General features: G+C 55.7%; 1 protein-coding gene and 1 non-coding gene across 3 annotated transcripts; one reads left to right on the top strand and one right to left on the bottom strand.

Annotated features, from left to right (window-relative positions):
* Positions 1-759: 759 nt before the first annotated feature.
* On the bottom strand, positions 760-22,844 carry C1QTNF1 (C1q and TNF related 1). 2 transcript variants are annotated; one of them, XM_032617831.1, is made up of 4 exons: positions 22,443-22,844; positions 5,996-6,158; positions 3,547-3,686; positions 760-2,963 (listed from the first exon to the last, which is right to left on the bottom strand). In XM_032617831.1, exons 2-4 carry the CDS (start codon positions 6,142-6,144, stop codon positions 2,413-2,415), a joined length of 840 nt encoding a protein of 279 aa, XP_032473722.1. In that variant the 5' UTR covers positions 6,145-6,158; positions 22,443-22,844; the 3' UTR covers positions 760-2,412. The 2 variants fall into 2 exon arrangements, with proteins under 2 accessions (XP_032473722.1, XP_032473721.1); XM_032617830.1 differs by having other exon boundaries at positions 5,996-6,161.
* On the top strand, positions 15,770-15,876 carry LOC116746543. Its single transcript, XR_004347794.1, has one exon. It is a non-coding gene; the product is annotated as a U6 spliceosomal RNA (small nuclear RNA).
* Positions 22,845-24,668: the final 1,824 nt, after the last annotated feature.

Raw genomic sequence — 24,668 nt, forward strand, 5'->3', positions numbered from 1 at the left:
GGCCGCACCGGCTCACCCAGAACCAGGCAAAGGGAGGCCAGCAGCTGTTTGCCAGCCTGCTGGCACCAACAGGACCCAGGCAGCTTCTGCACTGCCTGCTGGCCGTCTGGTAAGGGCCCTGGCCACTAACCCAGTTGGCAAACGATGGAGAGAAGAAGAAACATCTGCTCTTCACCACTTGGTCACAAAGGGGGCTGTTGGTGGGTGTATTCAAGCCTGCGAGTTGCTGTAGTGGGTTGACTTGTGTCCATCCATGGGCCAAAAGATTGGTCCAGGTCCTGAGCCCTGCTAACTGTGAATGTAACCTTACTTGGAAATAGGGTCTTTGCAGATGTAATAGAGTCAAGGATCCTGAGAGGGGATCATCCTGGATTTAGGGTGGGCCCTAATTCCAACAACTGGGAAAGAAGGGAGGGGGAGATTTAAGAGATCTAGGAAAGAAGGCCACATGAAGACAGAGACAGGCAGGGGTTAGAGTAATGCAGACACAAGCCATGGAACACCTGGGGCCATCCGGAAGAAGCAAGGAAGGCTCCTCCCCTACAGGGCGTCCAAAGGGGCCAACTGTGAAATGCATTCCGGTGACAAATGAGGCAGTTCAAGGTCCAGCCTGTGCCTGCTGGGTACCAATGTCCCCAGGTACCAAGCTGAGGGCCCCCAGGCCTCCAACAGGCAGTAGGCGGGGTTCCGGCGGTGGGGTGGGGTGGATAGAACGGAGGAGGACTTGGTTCAACACCCAAACTGAGGAGGCCATGATGCTGAAACACACAATTCCAGGTTTAATGTTTTCTGGAAGAGCACTGGGGCAGCACGAAGCAGGAGGCGGGCGCCCTGCTCCCCAGCCCTCCCACACGTATACACAGTTATTAAAGTCTGACCAGCAGAAGTCCTTCAGAGGGAAGGATGTGCAGACCCCAGACCCAATGGCCAGGCTCAGGGAGGGCAGAGGGATTGGTCAATCAGGGCTTAGCAGGCAGGCAGTGGGAAGGAAGGCTCCTGGAGGGGCTCAGGGCCCAAGCTGACGGGGTGACCCTGGCCCCGGGCGTTGATGCAGAGAAGTGGGGAAGGGCTGCCGGGCCAAAGTCAGCCACGGGCCACAGCACCAATCCAGGCAGCGCCCCACTCCAGGCATCCCCCCAACCCCCTCAGAGCAGAGGTTCTGACCCCGGTGGTTGGGACGTGCCCTCTCTCCCCCCCTCAGAGGCTGAGCCATGCAGGAACTCCTGAGACAGGCAGGGGGGAGCTTTCCGGTCCCTTCCAGCTCTCCCCTGCTCTGGGGCCCAGGAAATCCCCCTCCTGCATTGCTCTTAGGCTGCTGGTCAAAGAGGCCCCAGGGGAGGGTGCTGGGGCGCTGAATGGCGAACTCTCTGGGAAACAGGACTCTGAGACGGTGGGTGAGGAAGGTCTATTGAAGTTGTGTAACCATGACAGCTGCTGCAAAATCAAAGGCCCTAGTTCCTTCCACAGCTGACCCGTTGGAGAGGAGGGACAGAAAGCCAATGCCACTGTGACAGGCGTGGGGGCCCCGTCTAGGACGCAAGGGTGGGGTGGGGGTGTGGGTAGAGCCATGCCAGGATGCACGGCTCTGCTGGGTTGTACTGAGCTTGGCTGCCAGGGGCCATCTACCACCAGGAGCCAGCGGGTTCCGGCGGGCAGGTTGCTCACCAACGCAGAGGCCACGGCCGAGGGCTTGGCTGTCCCTCTGAGGAGCTGACCCTTGCTGCCCAGTTCGAACCCCCTCGCCGTTGTGGCTCAGAAAGACCAGCTGAGCCCTCGGGCAAGGCCACAGGAATGTCCACGGGATGTGGACGTCAGTCCAGCTGTCCCCCAAGAAGGTTCCTACGTGGCCTAAAATATTAAGCCAGACATGGTTTTCCGGTCCCCACGCCCCCCACCCCCTTCCCCTGTCACCCTTGGCATCTACTTTAGATCTTCTCTTACAGGAAGTCTCCGGCAGCCTCGAGGGGAGACAGCCCTCCTGCCTGGAGCCAGCGAGGCTGGCAGAAAGGCAAAAATAATAATGCCTCCCTTTCTTTTCCATGGTTTACTTTGCTCCTTTCACAACCTTTAGAATTGGCTTAATTATTCCCAGCAATGGGAGCAAGGGTGGCTTACTCTGGGGACACCCTGGCGCGTCGTGGCATGCGCGCAGGGGTCACTCAAGGACGTGCACACAGAGGGGAGCTCTCGTGGGCACCCGCCTGGTGATTTCACGTGCGGACACGGCAGGGCCTGGGACCACACAGCCGATGTTGCTTCCCACTCCCGCGAGGGGCGTCATGTCGAATGCCAAAGCTGGGGACATGTGGGCCGGGGAAACCCGGGTGGGGGAGGGGGTCTGGCGGAGCAGGGCGGGGCACGGGGACAACGGGAGGTTAGCCTGTGGCGACGGAGGTTAGCCCTAGCGGGCGGCTAGGGCTCGGTGGCGGGCTTGACCAGGTAGCCACTGAAGGTGATGTAGGTGTCAAACTCATCGCTGAAGATGGCGTTCTCGCGCTCGCCCTTGAAGAGGCGCACCCACACCTCGTCTTGGTCCTGGAGCTCCAGCATCAGGCTCTGGCTCTGCATGATGCTGCGGTCGCTCACCTGGGCGTACAGGATCACCACCTCCTCCCCGTTCTTCATGATGTGCAGGTATGTCTCCTTCTGGTTCCAGGTGTGCACATTGAGGCTGAAGAAGTAGATGCCGGGCACATAGCAGTAGAATTTTCCCGTGAACATGTTGAAGTGGCCATAGAGGTTCACGAACTCCGTGTCGAAAATCACCGTCTGGTAGTAGTCGTTGCTGTGCAGGGGCTTCTTCCGGCCCACCGAAAAGGCAGCGTAGTGGTTCTTGCACCGGTCCCCGGGGGCCCCCATGGACCCTTTCTGCCCTTTGGGTCCCGCGTGGCCCCTGGCGCCCACGGAACCTGTTTTGCCATATTTGCCTTGCACGCCCCGATCTCCTCGGTCGCCCTTCTCACCTAAATGGGACGGGAAAACACGTGGCGTCAAGCAACCTCAAGGATTATTCTATTTTCCTCCGGAAGCAATCTCTTTTTTTTTTTTTTCCTTCTTGAAAGTCCTGGTGAAGAAAAGGGAACGTATGCGTTTATCCAAAAGCAACAGGAACAGCAGCGGGGCCCACGGCTCCCTCCGAACAAATGACCTACAGACGCAGGGGCTGGGCCTGAGAATCTGGGACCCGGGCCGCTTGGCTTCCCGATTCAATCGTCCCAGGCTGTGCAAGGTTATCTGCTGCTCACAGGACCGTGAAGCTGAGGCTTGCGGTGCAAAGGCAGGTGGGGTGAGACCCTGAGCTGCCCTGAGGCTCCTTGCCCTGTGGATCCCTCCCCAACCCCTCCTCTTGGAAAGGGGCCAGAGCCTCAGAAACGGAATTTCCTTCTCCCCGCTAGATGACAGCATGCCTCTGCTCGGTGCCCTGAGGGAGCCATTCTTCTCCTGCCCACTCCTCCCTAACTCCATCTTCTGCCTTGCCCTCCAATCAGGACACAGCAGTGCCCCCTCCCCAGGGGACAGTCCCCCCTGCTGGTCTCTGTGCCTGACCTTTCAGGATGGTGATGTTGATCTGTGGCACCGGGATGGCCTGGTACATGGGAGTACCAGGGTCACAGCAGCGAAAGCACCGGGATGCGGGGGGCTCCTCTTCCTGCCTGGAGCTGTATTTTTCATGCTTTTCTTCATCCCTAAGGGAGTAAAGACATCACCGTGAAAGCCAAGAGCTCTCAGAGCCAGGAACTCTTCTCTCTTCTGCCACCAGAGGGCCTAGGGTACCTGTCTCGCCTTCTCTCACCTGGATGTGTGAGGCTGTGTTAATTTTCCCTCCACAGAGACTGCGTTGGCTCTTGGCAAATTCTGAGGCTTTTAGTGAAGGTTCAGAAAGAGCCCCCTGCCCTCTGTTGACAGCAATGACAGTAGTGGAAACAACGAGATAACAAAAACGGCAATAATTTGAGGAGCTTGGCAAGATAGAGGCTACATGGGAGAAATCTGGCACGTGACATGCCAGTGGAGTGACTGGACATCCCCTTCACGTATCTAGGATTCTAGAAGATGCTATGTTAAGCTGACTCATTTGCAAATGAGAGGGCTCAACCAGATCTGCTCCTGGGGGGCGGGGGGCAGCGGCAGCGACAGCTCCATGCTGCTACCTCGAGGCGTCACACTGCACCGCACCGTGCTATCTGCTTGCAGCTCTTTGGCTGTGACACGGCCATCTTGGAGGTGGCACAGTCCGTCTTGAAGGGTCAGCTCTTTGTCTCACTCTGCTCCCATATTCAGACCACAGACAATCCAGGAAATGGATCTATACACCCTAAGCTCAGCCACCTACAAGCCCTAGACTCCCGGATGGACCCCCGCCCACCTCTCACCAGAAGTCTCCATTTAGAGATTCAACAAGCCCCACACACGAGATGTGTCCCAAACTGATGGCCCATCACTGCCGCTCATCCCTAGAATCTTCTCTTTCCAAACCCTGCTCACAGCAGCAGCAGCGTCGCCAGTCGCCCGGAATGGAACGCTCAGCCTCATTGCAGATGCTTCTCCGGCCTCACCAATCCATTCTGAGGATCACAGAGTCCTGAGGAGTCAGCCCACCCCACCATCAAAGTACCTCCAGGAGCTGGGCCCTCGGCTCTCCTCACCTCTAGGGACCACTGCTGTTCGGAATGCCCTCCTGGAATTCATCTCTCCCTTGCCAATTCATCCTCTGTTCTGCCACCCTCCGGCATTCTTTCTAGGGCACCATGAAATTTAAACCTCTCCATGACTCCCCTATAGATGAAGTTCCAAAGAGACCCTTTCCCACCAGGCTCATCTGCCCTCCCATCCTCCACCCTCCGGCATCCAACCACCCTACCCAAACGACCTACCAGCCCTTACACTGCCACACACTGGAATGGCCACACTTCTCATGTGCCATCCTGGCTGCCAGGCAGCTTTCCCCTCCTGTGCCTGGGATGCCCCTCAGGTGTCCTCAAGACCCAGTCACTCCTCCTCCTAGCCTTCCCCACCCCCCACCCCCGGCCCGTGCGTCCACACCGTGGACACACTGAACTGGATCGTGTGTGTCTGTCCCCCCATAGCCTTGGAGTTCCTGGAGGCCAGTGACTGTGTCATTCACGTGTGTGTCCCCAGTGCCTAGAGGATAGCCAGACCAATAACGGCCCTCAATCAATGTTTGTTGAATGAAAAGAAGGAGGAAGAAGAGGAGAAGGAGAAGAAAAGACAAAGAAGAAGAAGAATGTTACTTTGCCCCAAATCCTATGCAATTCCATTGTACTCCAAGACGGCCCGAAGCCTCAGGTATCGCGTCAGCCCGAAGCTCAAGGTGATAAAGAAACTCAAAGTCGGCATCAGGTGTCTAGGACCTCACGTTTGATGAATGACATTTTCATGAGTAATCCTAAGCATTTTATGTATCCCTACAAAATATCCCAGATAGCCTGGAGTCTATATATCATCGCAGGTCATATATATGGAGACAGTGCCATTTGGAAGAAATTCATAGCTTTTCAAGGAAAGCCACCACTTCTTGTGCCAGTCTTCAGCCACCACCCCCCATCTTGCAATGTGATCGACATCAGGGTGGTGGAGATCAGCTCTCAGCCCAGCATCGTCCCTGTCTCCTACTTCCAGGTGGTACTTAGAACCCTAGAAGATATTCTCAAAGGACAGGCAAGGATGCAAAGAAACCGAGAGCTGGGGGTTGGGGTTTTGGTGTGTTCTTCTTTTAAGGATGTGGCTGCAGAACCTCACACAGACCCACGTTCCTCTGGGGTTGGAATGAGGCTGGGTTACTGTCCGCAGTTTCAGATAACAGGCCCGGGTCACTGACAGGAGAAATGGCGCCTCTGTCCCCCAGCACCGGCTCCTCAGCCTTGGCCTCTGCTCCTTCCCCTCTAGCTGCCAAAGAGCCCCCTGGGGCACCTGACCCCCAGGCTCATCCCCGCTGCTGAGCCAGCGCTCCCGCATCCACACCGCACAGCCTCACCTCTCAGCGTGGTCCAGCGGTGGCTCCCTGGTCCCCTGCTGCTGCTGCTGTTCGAGCTGCGCGTGGGGCACGCGGCCCAGCACCGGGCCACAGGCAAAGGCCAGCAGCAGGCAGCACGCCAGCGCGGGTCCCAGCCCACGGGGGCCCATCTTCCCGCTGAGCCCTGCTGGGGAGACACACGGGGAGGACACGGGTTGGAAGGGCCCTGCAGGGAAACAAGCCTGCAGTGCTTGCCCGACCCACCAAGCTGACCCACTAAGTGCTTCAGCTGCCACTCTTCCTGGGACAGCGATCACACACTCACACTCACACACACAGTCACACAAGCTCAACATACATACTCACAAACCCCGGTGCACATTCACGCACATATACACGTGCCCTCACACACGCACATACTCACACACTCAACACACACTCATACACAAACACACTCTGTACACACTCAAGACACTCGATACGCTTACACACACTCAGACCCACACTCTCTTGTGTTTACACTTGCACACCCAACACACTCACGTGTACTCCGGTGCACTCACGTGCATATACGTACGCTCACATGCACACATGCATGCCCACACCTGGCATTCACACTCTCAGCACACTCACAGGCTTATACGCACAGACTCGCACACCCTCACGCACACGCCCTGGGGCCGGGCTGGCGTTGGAGCACCAGGCCACCTGCTGCCGCTGAGCATGGCTCTGCCTGGCCCCCCACGCCTCCCAGGAAGGAGACCCCTCAACCCTGAGCTCTGCAGATGGTCGTGTCTCGGCCCTGTTAGGACAATGAGCAAAATCCCGAATGAATCTGGGGGGTCCGCTGTCCAGGGACTTTGCCCCAGCCGGCACTGTGGGGCCCGGTGGGCAGGCAGGCGCTGACATGTCGCTCTCTGGCCACCAGGGGGCGCAAGAGCGTGTCCTCGAGCATCTGGCGCGGGGGGGGGGGGGTGGCGCCCCGCCGCACAGGGCATTTATTGTCATCGAAGCCAGCCCCATGTCTCTCCAAAAAGCTCTGGACCGGACCCTCTTTGTACAGGATTGAGATAGTCCTTCCAGAAAGAGCTGTCCACTGGGGGGTTCCCAGTGAGCCCACTAGGGGGCAGTGCTTGGGCAGACAAATCCCACTGGTTTCTCACCGTCAGAGGCATCACCCCGGCTAACCCCAGCTGTGGGATTTACACGCGTGCCTCAGCCGTTTCTGGTGTGTGGAGTCAGAAGTCACACGTGCCTCGACTGTTTCTGGTGGCTGGGAAACCTCCCCATCACTGAGGGGGTGACGGTGGTCAATCCCAGCCCATTTTGTTCACCGAATCATACAATTTAACCCCAAAAGGGCTGACAAGGACACCTAATTGGACCCTCTGGCCTGCACAGTGAAAGAACTGAGGCCGGGGGAGCAAGCACGCCTCCACCCTGCCCCTGCAGCTGGGCTGGGGCCGGGAACCAGGCATCGTGGGGAGGGGCAAAGCATCAAAGCAAGGGAACAGCCTCAGAAGGTCCTGTCTGATTTGTCTTTAACTCCTCTTTCATGTCTAAGGAAAACTAAAATACCGAGCCGGATTTCTGTTTTTGTCGGTAATCGTCTACCCAGATGAATGCTCCTTTCACGCATCTCGGGCCACCACGGACCTCCTTCAACTCCATGGCTCAGAGCCCTCGCGGCCGGTGAGGGCACGACCCTCTCCGCGGGCCGACTCTTTGGCTTTGTTCTTTATTCTGCATGTTAGCAGGCTCGCTGTTTTAGCTCTGGCCGCCCTCGCTGCTGGAACCCCGTGCCAAGTCAGGAGAACCTGGGGGAGGCCCAAGACCGGGAACCAGAGCCGAGGCTCTCCCGATGGATCCTCAGAGATGTGCTATGAGACTCTGAGCCAGGAAGCCTGGCCTCCCCAGGAATCCCCCCCCCCGAACCCACACTTCTGCCCGCTCTTCAATTCTCTGCATAACCCCCACCCCCTGCAGTGGATTAGCTGGGCCCCCCACCTCCACGTTCTCTACCTGCCAAGGGTCAGGACCCAGAGACCTTCCAAATGACAGAGAGACTGCTTGGACCAGCCCTCCTCCTCAAAATGTCCACTACCTCCCCTCCACTTGGCAAAGAAAATTTGTACATGTAAATGTAATTTATAAAATACATATTAAAAGAATCTCTCCCTCTCTCTCCTCGCCCCCTCTACCCATCCATCATTTCTCCAGGCTCCTTGCCAGGGTGGTCACCACCCTCCCCAGTCTGCTCCCACACTTCGCCTGCATTGCCCAGCACCCCTCATCCCATGCTCAAGCTCCCTGCTTCACGTACTGCAACGTGCACACGCGTCACCTGGGAAATCTTGTGAAAATGCAGATTCTGATTTGGCAGATCTGGGACAGACATTTTCCAAAAGCCCCCAGGTGCTGCCAAGGCACCACAGTTTGAGCACCAGATTCCAGCCACACCCCCAAACTCCTGGCACCTGCCCACCTGCCCACATCCTTCTCCCCTGGCCAGGAGCACCCTTTGGCCTCTTTTCTTCTGCTAATAACCAGCCTAACAGGACTGACAACTGCCCCAGGCCCGGCGCTGGGCATCCCTGCATCATTTTCACTCATCCTTACAACCCTAAAGGTTAGGGTTCCCTCCGAGAACACTTCCTCATTAATAGTTTTTACCCCATCACAGGTCTCGTATGGACCTGCGGTGAATCTTTTAAGGAGACAATATTCATTCATTATTATACTGAATTTACTAATGAAGAAACCGTGATGAGAAGTCGATTAGCCTAAGGCTGCCCACTTTTGTGTGTGTGTGTGTGTGTTTTTTTTTTTTTTTTTTTGCGGTACGTGGGCCTCTCACTGTTGTGGCCTCTCCCGTTGCGGAGCACAGGCTCCGGACGCGCAGGCTCAGCGGCCATGGCTCACGGGCCCAGCCGCTCCGCGGCATGTGGGATCTTCCCGGACCGGGGCACGAACCCGTGTCCCCTGCATCGGCAGGCGGACTCTCAACCACTGCGCCACCAGGTTAGCCCAGGCTGCCCACTTTTTAAGCCATGGGGGCTGGATTTGAATTCAACAGGCTGCCCTCAGATCACATCAAAATCCCACCCAAGGGACCTCCCTGGTGGCGCAGTGGTTAAGAATCTGCCTGCCAGTGCAGGGGACACGGGTTCAATCCCTGGTCCGGGAAGATCCCACATGCCACGGAGCAACTAAGCCAGTGCACCACAACTACTGGAGCCCGCCGACTCTAGGGCGTGTGCTCCACAACAAAAGAAGCCACCTCAACAAAGAGTAGCCCCTGCTCTCCGCAACTAGAGAAAGCCAGCGCGCAGCAACAAAGACCCAACGCAGCCAAAAAAAAAAAATCCTACCCAAGACCCAACTCAGGTGCTTCATATTCCTTCTGAAGGCCTCCCAGACCCTCAACTGGAACAAACTCTCCCTGCTCTTTTTTGCTTGCGTTTCTCATATTGTCTCATTCTGCAGAGAGTTTTTCTTGGCCTAGAAGATTCTGCACAGCAGACCTGTGACCTCCTCTGGGCTTGGGATACGGTCTTGTTCAACTTGGACCCACCAAGCATCCTGCAGCACCCTGAACTCAACAAATATTTGTCAGATTGAATTCTCCAAATTTGTTTATTGCCCTATTTCTGTATTTCCCCTGTTTCTCCTTGGCGCCTTGATAATTACTCTCTTTTTCCTTTTCAATGCCAAGCTTGCATCACTTGAAAGGAAAAGAGGTTTTCCTTTCTTCAAACATTTTTTTTCCCCTGAATCCAAAGAAATATATATTCATTTGGGAAAGGCTGGAAAATAACAGGAAAAGAAAGTACAGAGCTGTCTTGGACTCTTTTGTCCCCAGGGTTCCTCAGCCTCGGCACCATTGACATTTGGGCTGGATCAGCCTTTGTCGTGGGAGGCTGTCCTGTGCGTTGTAGGATGTTTAGCAGCATCTCTGGACTCCACCCACTAGATTCCATCAGCACAGCCCCACCCCCAGTTGCGACAATCAAAAACATCTCCAGACTTTGCCACATATCCCCTGAGAGGCAGAAATCCTCCCAGCTGAGAATCAGTCCTCTACCCTCAATGGAAGTACACTTTTGCACGTTGGTACGTTTCTTTCTAAGTCTGGAAAAGGGATTTTCTGTACCTAGATAGAAGAGATGGAGACCAGGATGCAGCCGGCGCAGGGGTGATGCTATCAGTGGGGGGGTGGGGGGGTGGCCCGCGATGACCCAGCAAAGAGTCGGAGGCGCCAGGAGGACTGAGTGAGGGCAGCAGAGGTCGGTGGTTCTCCTCAAGGACCTCCTCTTTGGGGTCAAAGCAAACCCAGACTGAAAGCTTTCCCTCTTCAAAACCATCTTCAGAACGCTTTTACTAAGTCCCACAGCAAAGTCAACATCATGACATTATGATCATTTTACTCACTTTTGGGCAAAAACAGTATTGCCCAGGGCTTCCCTGGTGGCGCAGTGGTTGGGAGTCCGCCTGCCGATGCAGGGCACGCGGGTTTGTGCCCCGGTCCGGGAAGATCCCACATGCCGCGGAGCGGCTGGGCCCGTGAGCCATGGCCGCCAAGCGTGCGCGTCCGGAGCCTGTGCTCCGCAACAGGAGAGGCCACAACAGTGAGAGGCCCGCGTACCGCAAAACAAAACAAAACAAAACAAAAAAAACCAGTATTGCCCAACATCTAACCAAACTTGGCTCCGGCCCTCTTTAGCAATTTCCAGTGAAACAGTGCCCTACAAGGGGGGAGGTGTGCCCCCAGAAAGGTGACTCAAAGAACGTGCTGTCAGGTCCAGGGAGCAGCCCCCAGGACTCCTTGGCCAGTGGTGTGTAACCCTTGTGAATCTGGACCCGAGTGGTCCAGTCTCCTGGCTGCCTTGCGGTCAAGACATCTGAAGTTAATTCCAACATGACTCAGAACTGGACTTGCCTACCCCAAACCCTGAGAAGACATTCGTGTTCCAAATTCCATAACAATTCCATGAACATCTTTATCTCCCACCCACGCCCTTCAGGACCTGCAGCTCCTCCACTCCCGTCTTCTCAACCCTCCCCATCTCCCTGCATCTTAACCTCCCCCAGCAAGGAAGAACCCCCCTCTACAGTAGGTGGGAGGCAAAAAGGAGGAATTGGGTCAATGACAGGGTCCGGAGGAAGGCAGGAAGTCTGAGAACACTTCCTGGTTAATGATTTTTATCCTCCCAGCCCTCGAATGGATCTGTGGTGAATCCTTTAAGGAGACGATATTCATACACAAGTGCAAGTTTCCTTATATCTGTTTAAAATCGATCCTGTCATTTTGGGGGCCCCGCCCACCTCCGTGGTGTCATGCCTGTGTTCTGACAGTGAACTCCTAGCCCTCAAGCTCCACGAGTTTGCCTTTTGTCTTGTTGCCAACCCGGCCCAGTGCCCTTTGACCAAAGTATTTTATAAACCTTCCTTAATCTTCATCGGGTAACCAGCTGTTCTGAGAGGCGAGAAGCCTAGGATCTCCCTGGATTAGAAGGAGTCTAGAAGACAAGTCGAAATGCCCATGTAGCTCTGGAATTCCCTCTCAGGAGAAAATTGAACACAGGCACGGTTTACTGGATGCCCGTGATTTGTACAGCATCGGGTAAGAGCTTGGGAGACAGTGATGCCACCGCAGATTAAATATACTCCCTGACCTCAAGATTACCATCCATGGGGACTTCCCTGGTGGTCTAGTGGTTAAGGATCCACTTTCCAATGCAGGGGACGCTGGTTCGATCCCTGGTCGGGGAACTAAGATCCCACATGCCACAGGACAACTAAGCCCACGGGACAACTAAGCCCACGCACTGCGACTAGAGAGAAGCCCACGTGCCGCAACGAAGATCTCGAGTGCCAAAACTAAGATCCGACGCAGCCAAATGGATAAAAATAAATAAGTATTAAAAACAAAAAAAAATTACTGTCCAGTGAAGGAGACAGGTATGTACACAATCACAGCTCAAGGCAGAGCAGGAGATGTGGACTCAAAATGTGATATTCTAGGCCTGTGCCGTCAACTGCAGTGGCCGCTAGCCACCTGTGGCTATTTCATTTGAAACCAATTAAAATTAAAGAACATTCTAGGGACTTCCCTGGTGGTCCAGTGGTTAAGACTCCGCACTTGCACTGCAGGGGGCACGGATTAGATTCCTGGTCGGGGGACTGAGATCCCGCGTGCTGCACAGCATGGCCAAAAAAATAAATTAATTAAATTAAAGACCATTCTGAATTCCATTCCTCAGTCACGATAGCCATGTTCCAGGGGCTCAATGGCTACAGGGAGGTGGGAGCTACCTTACTGGACTGCACAGAACATTTCAAACGCTGCAGAAAGCTCTGTTGGGCAGCTCTGTTCTATTAAGATGAAGTTGGGGGGTGGGGGAGTAGGAACTATGAACAAACAGCGGGCCAGAAATCTGGGAGTCATTTAGACGCCTTCCTCTCACATATCTGCCACATCGAGTCAGTCATCAAGCCTCTTTAATACCTCCTGAAGGTCTCCGCTCCTCTGTACCATTTGATGCTTTCCAGGAGCTCTGGCTGTGTCCCAGACTTCAATTCACCCAAAACAAATATCTTTGTCTGGCTTGTCTAGGGCCTGGACACCACCCCCAAATTTTACATGCTTCTCCCGAGGAAGCTTGGCATAAGATAGGACTGTCTCCCACACCTAAGGTCTTCTAGGTCGAGAAGGCGACGCGGATCAGTATCCAATCAGTCATCTGTTTCAACACAGCGTCAACTGTCCCTCAGCCACCAGCAATCCTTCCGCACATCTGCTCCTGCCACCCTCCCCTCCCCAGTATCTTCTCTACCAGAAAGGAAGCCCTGGGGCTGCCCCTCACTGCTTCGACATCTGGCGGAAATTCTCCCGTTGAGACACTCAGAGCTCTCCAGTTGCTGCAGAAGGTTCCCTGGACTCAGATCCTGGGGTGCCCAGAAAAGAGAAAGCCCCATGTTGGGGTGTCCCTCTGGCCCTTATGACCATCCGGACTAACACATGACGTCTGCTTTCCTTCCCCGGAAGCCATTCATCACATTCATTTTCCACTTACCAGACTCCTCTGGTGATGGGCAGGAGGGAGGTAGAGTGGCTCCCACTTGATAAATGACATTTGTTCGCCAATCCCAGGAAGCCATTTCATACCTAATTTTCCCTTCTGTAATGGGGCAGCCCCAGCCAGTCTTGGGCCCTCTCCCGCTTCCTCCCAACCTTGCAGAGGAAGCAGCAGTGGGGGCTGTGCATCCTTTATTAGAGGAGCTCTGGTCAACTGGAGGTGAGCTGTGCCTTTCCCAAAAGGTGAGGGCATCCTGGCGCCCAGCTCACTTGCTGAATCTCCCTCTTCCCCTTTTTCCAAGAAGCTGTCCTCTGGCGTAAAGGAAGAGGGTTTTTTTTTTTAAGGTTTGGGGTTTTTTTGGTTACCTCCAAAGCCCAAGGCCAGCGATAGAGATGGGGTCTCCCAGGGCTACTTGCTAATTAATAAACGAGGGCTTCCTTTGTGCTGACTTGGGATATAACAGTGAAGGAAAGAGGGGCCAGGCATCCTCCCATCCTGAAACATCTCCATCCTCTCCTGAGGCAATTCACTGCACCTAGACCAGGAGAGGCTTACCTGGACCTGAGAGAAGACACTGCCTAAGTTTCTGCCCAGGTCCTGCATACAAGGAGACCACGTGGGCTGCAGGCGGCGGGCCTTCGGGGGCACCTGGCCAGCCCAGCCTCCCCAGTGCAAACAAAGATTTCCTTGACTAGAGCCCTGTCCTTAGATCACCTCCCAGCTGTGAGGCCTCGGGCGGCAGGCTTGGCCCCCGCTTTGAGAACCGTGTGAGAGAGAAGAGCTACTGACAGCTTGTGCCTTGCCGTGAGCCCACGCCGCAGGTGGCCTGGCCCACGTCCCACTGCCCCGCAGCGGTGACACCCTCGGGGGCTGACGTTCCCAAGACGGAGGGAGGAAAAAAGCTGGGAATTCCACGGCCTGTGCGCCAACCGCACCATCCCTTTTACAAGCACCACACCGTTTTTCGTTTTCTAGGGCCTGGAAATCACTGCCGCATTTTACAGCCATCTCCGGGGAAAGCTTGGCAAAAGGTAGAACCTTGTCCCACATCTAACGGCTTCTAAGTCAAGAGTACAATTCAGCTCAGCATCCAGTCAGCCCTGCCACTGCCTGCTGCAGCCCAGACTGCTCTGGTTGAGATCGCCGAAGTCCAGCTCCCGTGCACACTGCAGGGCGCCTGCCGGCACGACCGCCCACCTCCCCGCCCCCTATCCGGCCCACGCTGTCTCACTGTGTTTACCCTCCATAACCTCCCCCTTAGCGACAGGTGTTTTCCAGACCGTGTCCTCAGCCCTCAGCCCCTCTCACTCCAAACACTTTCCGCCCATCGTTTCCTGTGTGACAGCTTCAGTGGACAGCTCCTTGATCCTTGTCCCCAGCAGGCGTCCCCGACCACCAAGCTCTAGGCCTGCGCTCTCCAGAACATTGGCCTCTGGCCTCTGGGGCCAGTCAAATCCTTTACAACTAAGCATAGTGAAAAATTCCATTCTCGGCCACTCGAGCACATTTTAAATGGCTATCCTCTTGGACGGCACAGCTGGGAGGACACTTCCATCATCGCAAAGTCCTACTGCACAGCGCTGGTCCAGACCCAGATGGCCAGCTGTCTCCAGATCATGTCCTCTTCGCTCTGTCGTAAGATGCTCAAGCCCCCAGTTAGTTCACTGTCTTCTTCCCCAGCTCCCGCCATCCCTGTTCCTCCTCCGCGCTTACAGCGGTTCACACAGGGCCCCCGGCCCGCATCTCCGAGCTCTGCAGACTTCGGCCTCTCTTGCACTGTAACCAAGCCCCCTGGCAGTCTCTCCTCTCCCTCCCTTCGGGCGCTGTCACTGCTTCTTTCTCAGCCCTGCGCTGGTCTCCCCATCTCTCCCCTACCTTCCAAACTGCTGGCCAGAGGCAGCTTTCAAACCTGCAGACCTGAATGCCCCCCTTGGCTCAAAAGGCTTCCATGAAAATAAAGGAAACATTTAAGCCCTGCGCTTCACCATCTGCCTCCCACCTCATCTCTGGCCCCCTTGTCCCCACCCCTGCATGTGTATCCTTCACCCCAGCCAACTGGAGCCACCGGAAGTCCCAAGTCACACCACGGTCTCGTCCTCTGTCTCTCTCTCCTGCCACCTTCCTCGTCGCTGTGTCCTTCAGAGCCCGGCCTGATGCCACCTCCTCCAGGAAGTTTCCTCCCCCAGTATCTAGCAGAGACCAGCTTCCTTGTCTGGTGCCCCCACAGATCAGGAGGTCCTCATACACAGGAGATGTGTCTCAGTTCACACGTGTCTCCAGTGCCTGGGGTCTGACTTTCAGTATTGACCGAAATCCACAGTCCCTTTCAGCCCTTCCCAAGTAGCAGAGCCATCGTCCAAAGAGGACTCAAGCCAGTGTGTTCAAATCTCTAATTCAGGTTGGGGGTGGTTTGGGGTGGGGGGAGAAGGGAGGTGGGGAGAGTGGCCCAGGGCATACTATTGTATTTTATTTATTTATTTATTTTTGGCCACACCACACAGTACGCAGCATCTTAGTTCCCCCGACCAGGGATCGAACCCATGCCCCCTGCAGTGCAAGTGAGAAGTCTTAACCACTGGACCTCCAGGGAATTCCCAGGTCACACCATTAAGTGTCATCAGAACACTGAATCCCGATGTGACCAGGTAGCCATCTTTTCCTCAAATGCTCCTCTTATCAGCACTCAGAAAGCCTCCTGCTTCAAAAAGAGTTACAAGCGCTCGCTTCGGCAGCACATATACTAAAACTGGAACGATACAGAGAAGATTAGCATGGCCCCTGAGCAAGGATGACACGCAAACTCGTGAAGCGTTCCATATTTTTAGACGTAGAGAATGGACTTGAGGACATGGGGAGGGGGAAGGGTAAGCTGGGACAAAGTGAGAGAGCGGCATGGACATGTATACACTACCAAATGTAAAATAGCTAGTGGGAAGCAGCTGCATAGCACAGGGAGATCAGCTCGGTGCTTTGTGACCACCTAGAGGGGTGGGATAAGGAGGGTGGGAGGGAGACGCAAGAGGGAGGAGATATGGGGACGTATGTATATGTATAGCTGATTCACTTTGTTATACAGCAGAAACTAACACACCATTGTAAAGCAATTATACTCCAATAAAGATGTTAAAAAATAAATAGAGTGAGATGCAAAATAATTAATTAATTTTTAAAAAAAAGAGTTACCACCCATTGCCTCCATCAGCCAAACTTACAAAATACCTCAATGTCCTGCAAAAGCAGTCTAATCAAACAAATGATGGTGCAGCCACACGATGGAAAAGTAAAGACGAGGTGGTTGGTCAGGCTGGCAAACTCAAATGCCTTCAGCCATTGGCCATGGGCTGGGTGTAATGTGACAGGGAGGGGTGGAGATTGCTCCGAACCCAGAAACACACGCTCCGTTTAAAGACATTTAAATAAATAAATAAACGATGCTGGAGGGGGAGGGGCAACTTCAGCTGGTAGCACCAAGGACTGACCTCTGTAAACAGACGAATATTTACTGGCGTGGAAAGATGTTCGTAAAATGCTGATGAGTGAAAATGCAGGTTGAAAACATACATACATAAAAACACATCCACACATGCACGTACATTAGCCCAGAGATTTGAAGGCCACCCACCTGGCCGCTGACAGCAATTATCTCTGGGTGATGAAAATACGGATACTTGCCATTTTCTTATTTGGGGGTCTCTGGGGTTTTCCCCTATAACCGTCACATATTTTTTCACATTAAGTACACATTATTTTCCACTTAGACAAATGATAAGTAAGCCCCACCCTGGAGACTAAGAGAGCATTCTGTTTATTCGGGGGAATTTGAGTCTCTGCCTAGAAAAGGAGAACGGGGAAGGGGCTTGAGGACGGTGTGGGAAGTTTGTGGCTCAGGCGGGACTGTGGGGGATATAAACTGCCCTCGTGCTGAAGTCCCACGTTCTTTTTTTTTTTTTAGAGAATTTTTTATGTATTTATTTTTGTCTGCATTGGGTCTTCATCACTGCACGCAGGCTTTCTCTCATTTCGGTGAGCGGGGGCTACTCTTCATTGTGGTGCGTGGGCTTCTCACTGCGGCGGCTTCTCTTGTTGCGGAGCACGGGCTCTAGGAGCACAGGCTTCAGGAGTTGCGGCACGCGGGCTCAGTAGTTGTGGCTCTCGGGCTCTAGAGTGCAGGCTCAGTAGTCGTGGCACACGGGCTTAGTTGCTCTGCGGCATGTGGGATCTTCCTGGACCAGGGCTCAAACCCGTGTCCCCTGCGTTGGCAGGCGGATTTTTAACCACTGTGCCACCAGGGAAGCCCAGAAGTCCCACGTTCTTTCGCAAGTGTTTGTTGAGTGTCTACTGCGCACTGGGAAGAGGGCTGGATTCTAGGGTCACGGTGGAACAAGAGGAAGAAAAGGCCCTCCCCTGGGGCAGCCGAACCCTGGAGTTACCGTGGGTACTGATTACGCCGGGAAAGGCACCCAAGTGGGGCTAGAATCAGGCCGGCCAGAGAGAACCGGCCTTTTTGTAGAAGCAGGGGATTTGTCCTGCCTTTGACACACCAGTCACTGGTGTACTTGCCACTGAAGGAAGCTGCCTGCAGCCACAAAACAGGAGAAAATGGAGCCAAACCTTTGAGGCCATCATCAGGACTTCTGCTCAACAGCCAGGCGAGTTAACCGGCCCAGGAGCAGCCCCGTCATTTATCACAGATTCCTTCTAGTAAAGCTCCGGTAAAGCACCTGCTGCCTGCCGGGCTCCGGGCACGTGCTTTACGGAGGCTACTGAACTTGTCCCCTACAGTCACCTCGATTTCTCAGAGGAACAAATGGGCTCAGAGGGAGGGAGTCACTCACCCCAGGCCCTGCCGTGGCAGGGGCTGCAGCTCAGGTGAGACCCAGGTGTGTCTGACAGCAGAGGTCTTGCCACTTCGCCTCGAGGGGGCCTCCAGGAAGATGCCGGCTAGGTAGGACAGGCTGGTCCTGACAAACCACCGTCCTGAGGACACTGCTGCCTGCCGGGCGGGTGTCCACCTGCTAAGCTCACTCGGTTACGGTGGGAACAGCGGCAGCAGCCATGGGCCCTGAGGAACTTATCCCCCAGCTGAGACCTCGCATTCATCCCTTCAGCAGATTGCTGAGGGCCCGCTCCATACCTGGCACCATGCAGGGCACCAGGGATCCGTGATAACCGTCCTCATCAAAGCAATGTGCTAAGATCTCCCGGTGCCAGCATCTTAACATCCACCGCTGGAGCTCGGTTCCTTTGGGTTTAGGTACAGGATCACCAGGAACCTCCCTCACACCTCAGAATGGAAGGGGCATGGGGGTTGTGGCCCACTGAATGTGCATTTTGAAGGCACTGCTTTTGCAGGGTAGAGAGAAAACAGTGCATGGGTGAGCTCTGCAGGGGAGGGGAGGGGGAAGCCCACATCTCACAGGGATGGTAAACGGTTCCACCCTGACCCCCATGCCCTCTGATGCTCAGAAGCAAAGGGGACTGAGGCCGAGTGCGGCTGGCAGGAGGGAACGATGTAAAGAACTGACATTCTTTACAGGGGGTGCAGTGAGCGTGCCCTGTGTCTGCCCATCCCTGGGGGCTGCCAGGGGTCAGGTGTGGGAGGGGTCCCACAGGAGAGGTCCCTGCAGAGAGGGAACCAGGAGTAGAATGGAACAGAAGGGGGAAGGGCAGGCATCAGACTCCAGCCCAGCGCCCCAGCTGCCTGGGCCTGCTTCTGCTTGCTCTACAGGGTCCATTCTCAGGGTCTCCTCCTTGTAGGTCAGGCCAGTTTACAGAACCACGGGTCTTGCTCTCATAGCTATACCTTAAGGGGTGGGGGGTAGATGTCCTGAATGCTGGGTGCCATGGCCACCCCAAACCCCACCCAGACCCACCCATCTCTCACCAGAACTCACTTTAGACTCTTCACAAGCAGAAAGGGCCCAAGTGTTTCCAAGCGCACCCCAGTCCCCCACCCTGACCACCAGCCTCAGAACTTGCAGGGCAGAGCTGCAGGGCCCAGCCCAGCCGACATCTGGCCTGCATCCCCCCCCAGCTCCACCAGGGCTGGCAGCCTTCTCAGGCGAGGTCCTTTTCCTTCGCTGGTCCCCAGGGCAGAGGGTGACTGGTAACCAGATGTCCCCACTTGGGGACAGCGCGCAACGGAGGCGAAAGGTTTGGGACCTCCCCCCAAGTGTGGATTCGCCAGCGGCTGGCAGCAACGTCTGGCCCGGCACAGGGCACCCAGCACCTGGCATCGGCATGCTCCCCACCTCCCCCACTGCCCGCCCCGCCTGCCTGCCCCTTCTCCCGCCGGTCCGGTTCTCCTGCGCTCCCTTCCCATCCTGCCTCCTGCCCGCAGTCTCCTGCTCTGCTCCACGTCATCTCAAGGAAACTTCCCACAGGAGCCAGGGAGGTGGTCAGGCAGGGAGGCGCAGGATGGGACAGGATGCCCCAGTAGGACTGTGCCAGTGGTGCCCACAGCTGCAGAGGGTTTGACTCCAAAGGCCTCTGGGCAGGCCAGGGACACCCCGGTGGGCAGTGGGGGGCCTCCGGCGCTTCTGCCCACACCCATCCTGCTTTGAGCCCAATTCTCGGAAGCAAGCGTGGGCAAGGATGAGCGGCTTCCCGGTGTCGGAGTGCCACTTCCACCTCCAGCTGCTCAGGCCCCTCTCAGCTGCAGCCTTGATGAGGACCCAGAGCTAAAGCTGCCCCCAATGAGCTCAAGAGCTCCCACTCCTGCGCCCAGCATCGAGCCCCTCCCCGAGAGGCAGGAAGACAAGGGTCAGAGGTCACAGGCTGCGGTGGCAGAAGTTTCACTGCAGGGCTTGGGGAGGAGGAAAAGAGCCAGCGTGCTCGCTTCTGCATGTCCTTGGTTGAGAGCAGAACTGGTCCTGCCAGGCTGAGGATGTCTGGGCGGGGCCCCAAGAATCCTGAATCCTGGGCCCGGGGGGAACCAGCTCACTGGGCTGCCCCTAGAGCATGGAAGGAAGCACCTGTTCAGGCTTTGGTGGTCCTTTTCCAAATCCTTCTCCAAGTGGGCAGATGTTCCCTCGTACTGTGTGAGGGGTCAGGGAGGTGTCTGGGGTCCTGTCCAGGGAGCTGCCTTGTCTCATTTGACTTTACGAGAAGGCAGATTTCAGCAGGTAAAAACAGGAAGAAAATAATAAGCCTCTGCCCAAACGGTAGTTACACCACCAAGATGAAGTGCCCCAGGAGACCGTCACCCCCGCTTAAGATCCCTGGACTCTCAGGGCAGGGAGACGAGGCTGCTCCGGAAACACTCACATCTCTCTCCAGTGGATGGGCAGGCAGAGTTACCTTAAGTAGTCAGCAGAATGTGGGGACCATAACAAAAAGGAAACTTTTTATTCTTCCTTTCCTTTGCAAGCTGTCACCACCACCTCTCCCCTAGGGCCCTGGAGCCTCAGCCACCCGAGCTCCAGGAACAGGGACTCATGCAAAGGTCCAGCCCCTGAAGACAAAAGCGCAATGGCAAGCTCTTGTCTGGTGAGGACGCCCAACAGCACGACTGTATCTACAAAATTCTTTTCATCTTTGTTTTGAGGGGTGAAGTTCAATGCCAGAATATTTGGTTTATGAGTCACGCTAATTACATCGGGGGGGGGGGGGGGCGGGGGGGTAGGGCGGGAGGCACCAGGAAGAATAACAGAAAGAAGCATGTTCCAAAAAAACTATGCTGTGCTGGTTGCCCTGAATAGGGAGGTTACGTCCCAGGAATGAGGAGGGAGCTGCCTGCACCCTTCCTGGGGCCATGTCGGCCTTCTCGGCTCCCACCTGGGAGCCTGTCCCTCACTGGATGGCTGCCCCTGCCCCAGACAGGCAGCGGTGTCCTCTGGCAGAAAGAGGGCCCATCCAAGGCCTCTGGCACCTACATTGTCTGTCGCCCTGACCTGCTGCTCACCAGGAGCATGCTCCTTGGCATCCCAAGAGACTCAAGATGGGAGAAGGAAAACAGAGAGAGCCAGAGGAGAGGGCTAGAGTCCCTGGGAAGCAGACCCCGGCTGTCTTTCTGGCCCCAGGGAAATTTCTCTGTGGGCTGCTGGGAAGTGGAAATTTGGAAACTTGAGAAGCTTGGGTTCCAGCACACACACATCCATGGCTGCCGTTATTTCTATTGCCACTACTGTTGTTGGGTCATCTCTAAGCCCCACCTCAGCTCTCAGGTCAAGAGGGAGAGTGGAGAAGGGGGACCAGAAAGGGCAGCTCAACCCTCTGCACCCCCCACCTCCCCTTCACCTGTATGTTTCCTGCCTCTCCCTGCCGTATGCCTCGATTTGTGAACTTGCACGTGGGGCTGTCCGCCTGCTTCCCTGAACTATAAAAAGCAAAGGCCTAGCGTCTCTGAGGACCTCACATCCTCCCCCAGGGACCCAGGATGTAGCTAGTGGTTGAGAAAACTCGGTTTCTCAGGACGCTCCCCATTTTCAAAGCTTGGAAAGAGGAAGCTCCAAGTGTGCCAAACTGCCTCCATTCTTAGAAACCAAGTGAGAGAGAGGAGACGGAAGCAAGTCACAGAGAGAAGTCAAGCCACCCTTCCTCCCAAGTGGCTCAGGAGGGCCCGTGAGCACCTAAAGCACGTTGGGGTCCCACGGAAGACACAGCAGCTGTCCAGGAATCGGCACGGCGGGGCCCAGTTTAACACGACGTGGGTGCCCAGGACAGGCGGGGATCACACCTGTGCCGTGGAGATGCTTGGTACTTGCTAGTGCACAGAGGGGCATGCGCAGTCCAGAGGCTCAAGGGCAGCTCAGTGGCTCGGGCCCAGACCAGGGCCACATCCAGTGGTGTGGGCAGACAAGAGGGTCCCCCGAGAGGGACATTATTTTTTCCTGTCCAGGCTGTATCCCCTCCAGGAACACCAAAGCCATTAGATGCAGGGGCCAAAGCCAGCATTCCCTGTTCTGTGTAGGGTCCAAGTTGCCCACAGGCAGGGCTGGCTCTCAGACAGTCCAGGCGCTATTGGGGTGGGGTCTCCCCACCAGGTGCGAAGGTGACTTGGGTATCACTCCTTTCCCTTTCACACCCAGGGAAGAGTGAAGCAAGATAAACACGCCACAAAAATCGGGGGAGGTAACAATCATTCCTGACAGCATCTGTCTGCCACAGAAGCCCCCTGCTCCCTGGTCAACAAGGGAAACCACGGCCACGGCTCTCCACGGCACCTCGGCTCCGAAGGGAGTGTCAGGAACCGGCACCCGGCCCTTCTCCGCCAACTCCTGGTCTTTCTGCCCCTTTGCCGCAACTGGCTTCTGGCCCCTCCCACTCCGCTCCTCGCCCCGTGTAGGTGTCTGCTCCGCGACCAGGCTGAAGCCAGGAAAAGGCGCACTGGATCCCCCTCCTTCCCCCCACCCCCGCCACGGCCACGTCCCGTCCGCCAGGCCACCTACCTCCAGCCACCAGCGTCCGGGAGCGAGCGGGGCGCCCGCGTCCTCCCCGCGGCCTCTCTTAGAGCATCTCCCAGCGGCGGAGCCCCCTCCCAGCCAGGTCGGGGGAAGACCAGACTTGTCGAAGGAGAGAGCAGGCAGGAAGGAGAAAGCCCTCCGGGAAGAGGGCTCAGAAAGTTGTCGGGGTGCAGGACAGCCGGCCGCTCCCCGGCACCTGGATCTCCTCGGCTACAAGGTCTCTTTGGCCAGAAGCGGAAACGCGGTTTCTCGAAAGTAGAGGAAGGACCGAAGCAAGCGGGACAGACGCGTAAAGAGCAAACCCGGGCCAGATGTGAGCGGCCGCGGAGCCTCGAACGCTCCCAGCGCATTTTATCCAAACAGCAGCCGCCGAGGATTAACCGTGTGTGTGCCCGGGGGCGGGGGAGGGGAGCCCAGCGCAACCCTCCTCCTGGCTACCCTGGGAGCTGGCGGGGGCCGGGGACTGGGGGCGGGGCTCTGAGGGTCCGGAAGTCCCTCCAGGTGCGGGAGTGGCCGGGGGTCCAGGACAAGGAAGGTTGGGAGCTCCGAGTTGCTGGGGGGCAGGGGGATGGGCTCCAAGGAGCTCCTGGCGCGCTTGCAGCCAAGCCCTTGGAATCCGTCCCCAGATGGTGGCAGACCTGAGACATCCACCTGGGGTCCGGGGACCATGGACAGGTCTGGAGGAATCTGTGAACCCCCGAAACAGAACACAAACTTGCATGTGTGCCCGTGTGTGTACACACATGTGCGTTGTTGGACGCCGATGGTCTAATGCTTTGATCAGATTCTTGGAGGAGTCTGTGATCCAAAGGTTAAGAACCCTGGCTGGGGGTGCAGACTTTCCAGGGGACGTGTGAGCCAGGGCAGGGCGGGTGGGGCCAGCAGGAAAGTCAGCATTTCTCAGTCTCCATCAGGCCTTTCATTCCTTGATATGAAAAACAGACATTTTCTCCACCTCATACAACTTCCTTGGCCCCTCCTCGCATCCTGATAAGCTGCCCTAGGCTTCTCCAGAGCTGCCCCTGGTCAGGCTGGTCTCCATCCCCAAAGTCTGAATCTGGATAGTTCTAGAATCTTATCAAATCAGAAGAGGAAGGATCTGGCCTGAGGAACACAGCTCTGCTGTAATGATAATGGTTTTCTTTCTTTTTTGTTTCTCCCTCTCTCCCATGGTCTCTCCAATGTTTGGATGTCCTCCCTGCACTTTTTGTTTTGTCATCACTCCTCCCAGGGCCTCTCCCTCTGGCTACACCTGGACAGGAGATGTAGAAGCAGAGATGCCAGACTGGGATGCTCGGGGCAAAGCAGACTGAGTCTCACTCTTCCTCACCTTGGAATTTCTTCTCCACCTCTCCTCCCCATGTGTCTGCCTGGAAAGCTAAGAAATCAAAACAGGAGGAGGAGGGGTGTGCATTTCTGACATCCACGTGGCACACCTTCTCGCCAGGGCAAGCTGAGAATGATGGAGATGAAAGGAGACGGAGGGCTCCAGGCACGGGAAAGACCCTGGCCACCAACCTGCTCCTGTGGGAGCAGAAGGACAAGTGGTCCTGATGCTCCGTGAGCCTGGAGAACTTCAAGGACTCCGTGGCAAGATTAAGTACATGCGTCTCCCCTGGAGATGTGGTTTCACTTCAGCTGGCATTAAAAGACTCAGAACTGCTCATGATCTTTGGCGTGTGTCTGAGACTTGGCAAACCCTACATCCCTGGTTGCTTATCCACACAGGAAAACCCAGAGATAAGCTCATCTTCGTTCCCACGCATAACCCAAGGACGTGTCCTGGTAAACAAGACCCGGGCCCAGCACACCCACTGACCTTCCTCTAGTTTCTCTGTCCTCAAATAACCTTCGCAGCAGGGTGACAGCAACACGAGAGAAGAGGCAAGTAGGCTACATCTTCATGCAGCCTCTGTGGGACCTTCGTCTGGGACGTTAGAGGACTTGGGTCTTTCTCAGAACTCCTAGGATCTGGAAACCCCCTGAGTGCAATGGGAAAACCCCCAGGAGACTCAGACCTGGGAAAGTCCTGGACCGATACCAGAATTCAATGCACACAAAGTTGGGCATGCAGCTTGGAAGAGAAAGAGATGAGAAGTTGGAAGATTTGTCCCCCTCTTGCCCCCCATGTAAGACGGCTTTGTTGTTGAAAAACTAAGAGAGTTACCTTTAAGATCCTTCCAAGACATGAACTCAGAGGCCCAATATAGA

The sequence above is a fragment of the Phocoena sinus genome, chromosome 20 (genome assembly GCF_008692025.1).
Source record: "Phocoena sinus isolate mPhoSin1 chromosome 20, mPhoSin1.pri, whole genome shotgun sequence".
Classification (NCBI taxonomy): Eukaryota; Metazoa; Chordata; class Mammalia; order Artiodactyla; family Phocoenidae; genus Phocoena; species Phocoena sinus.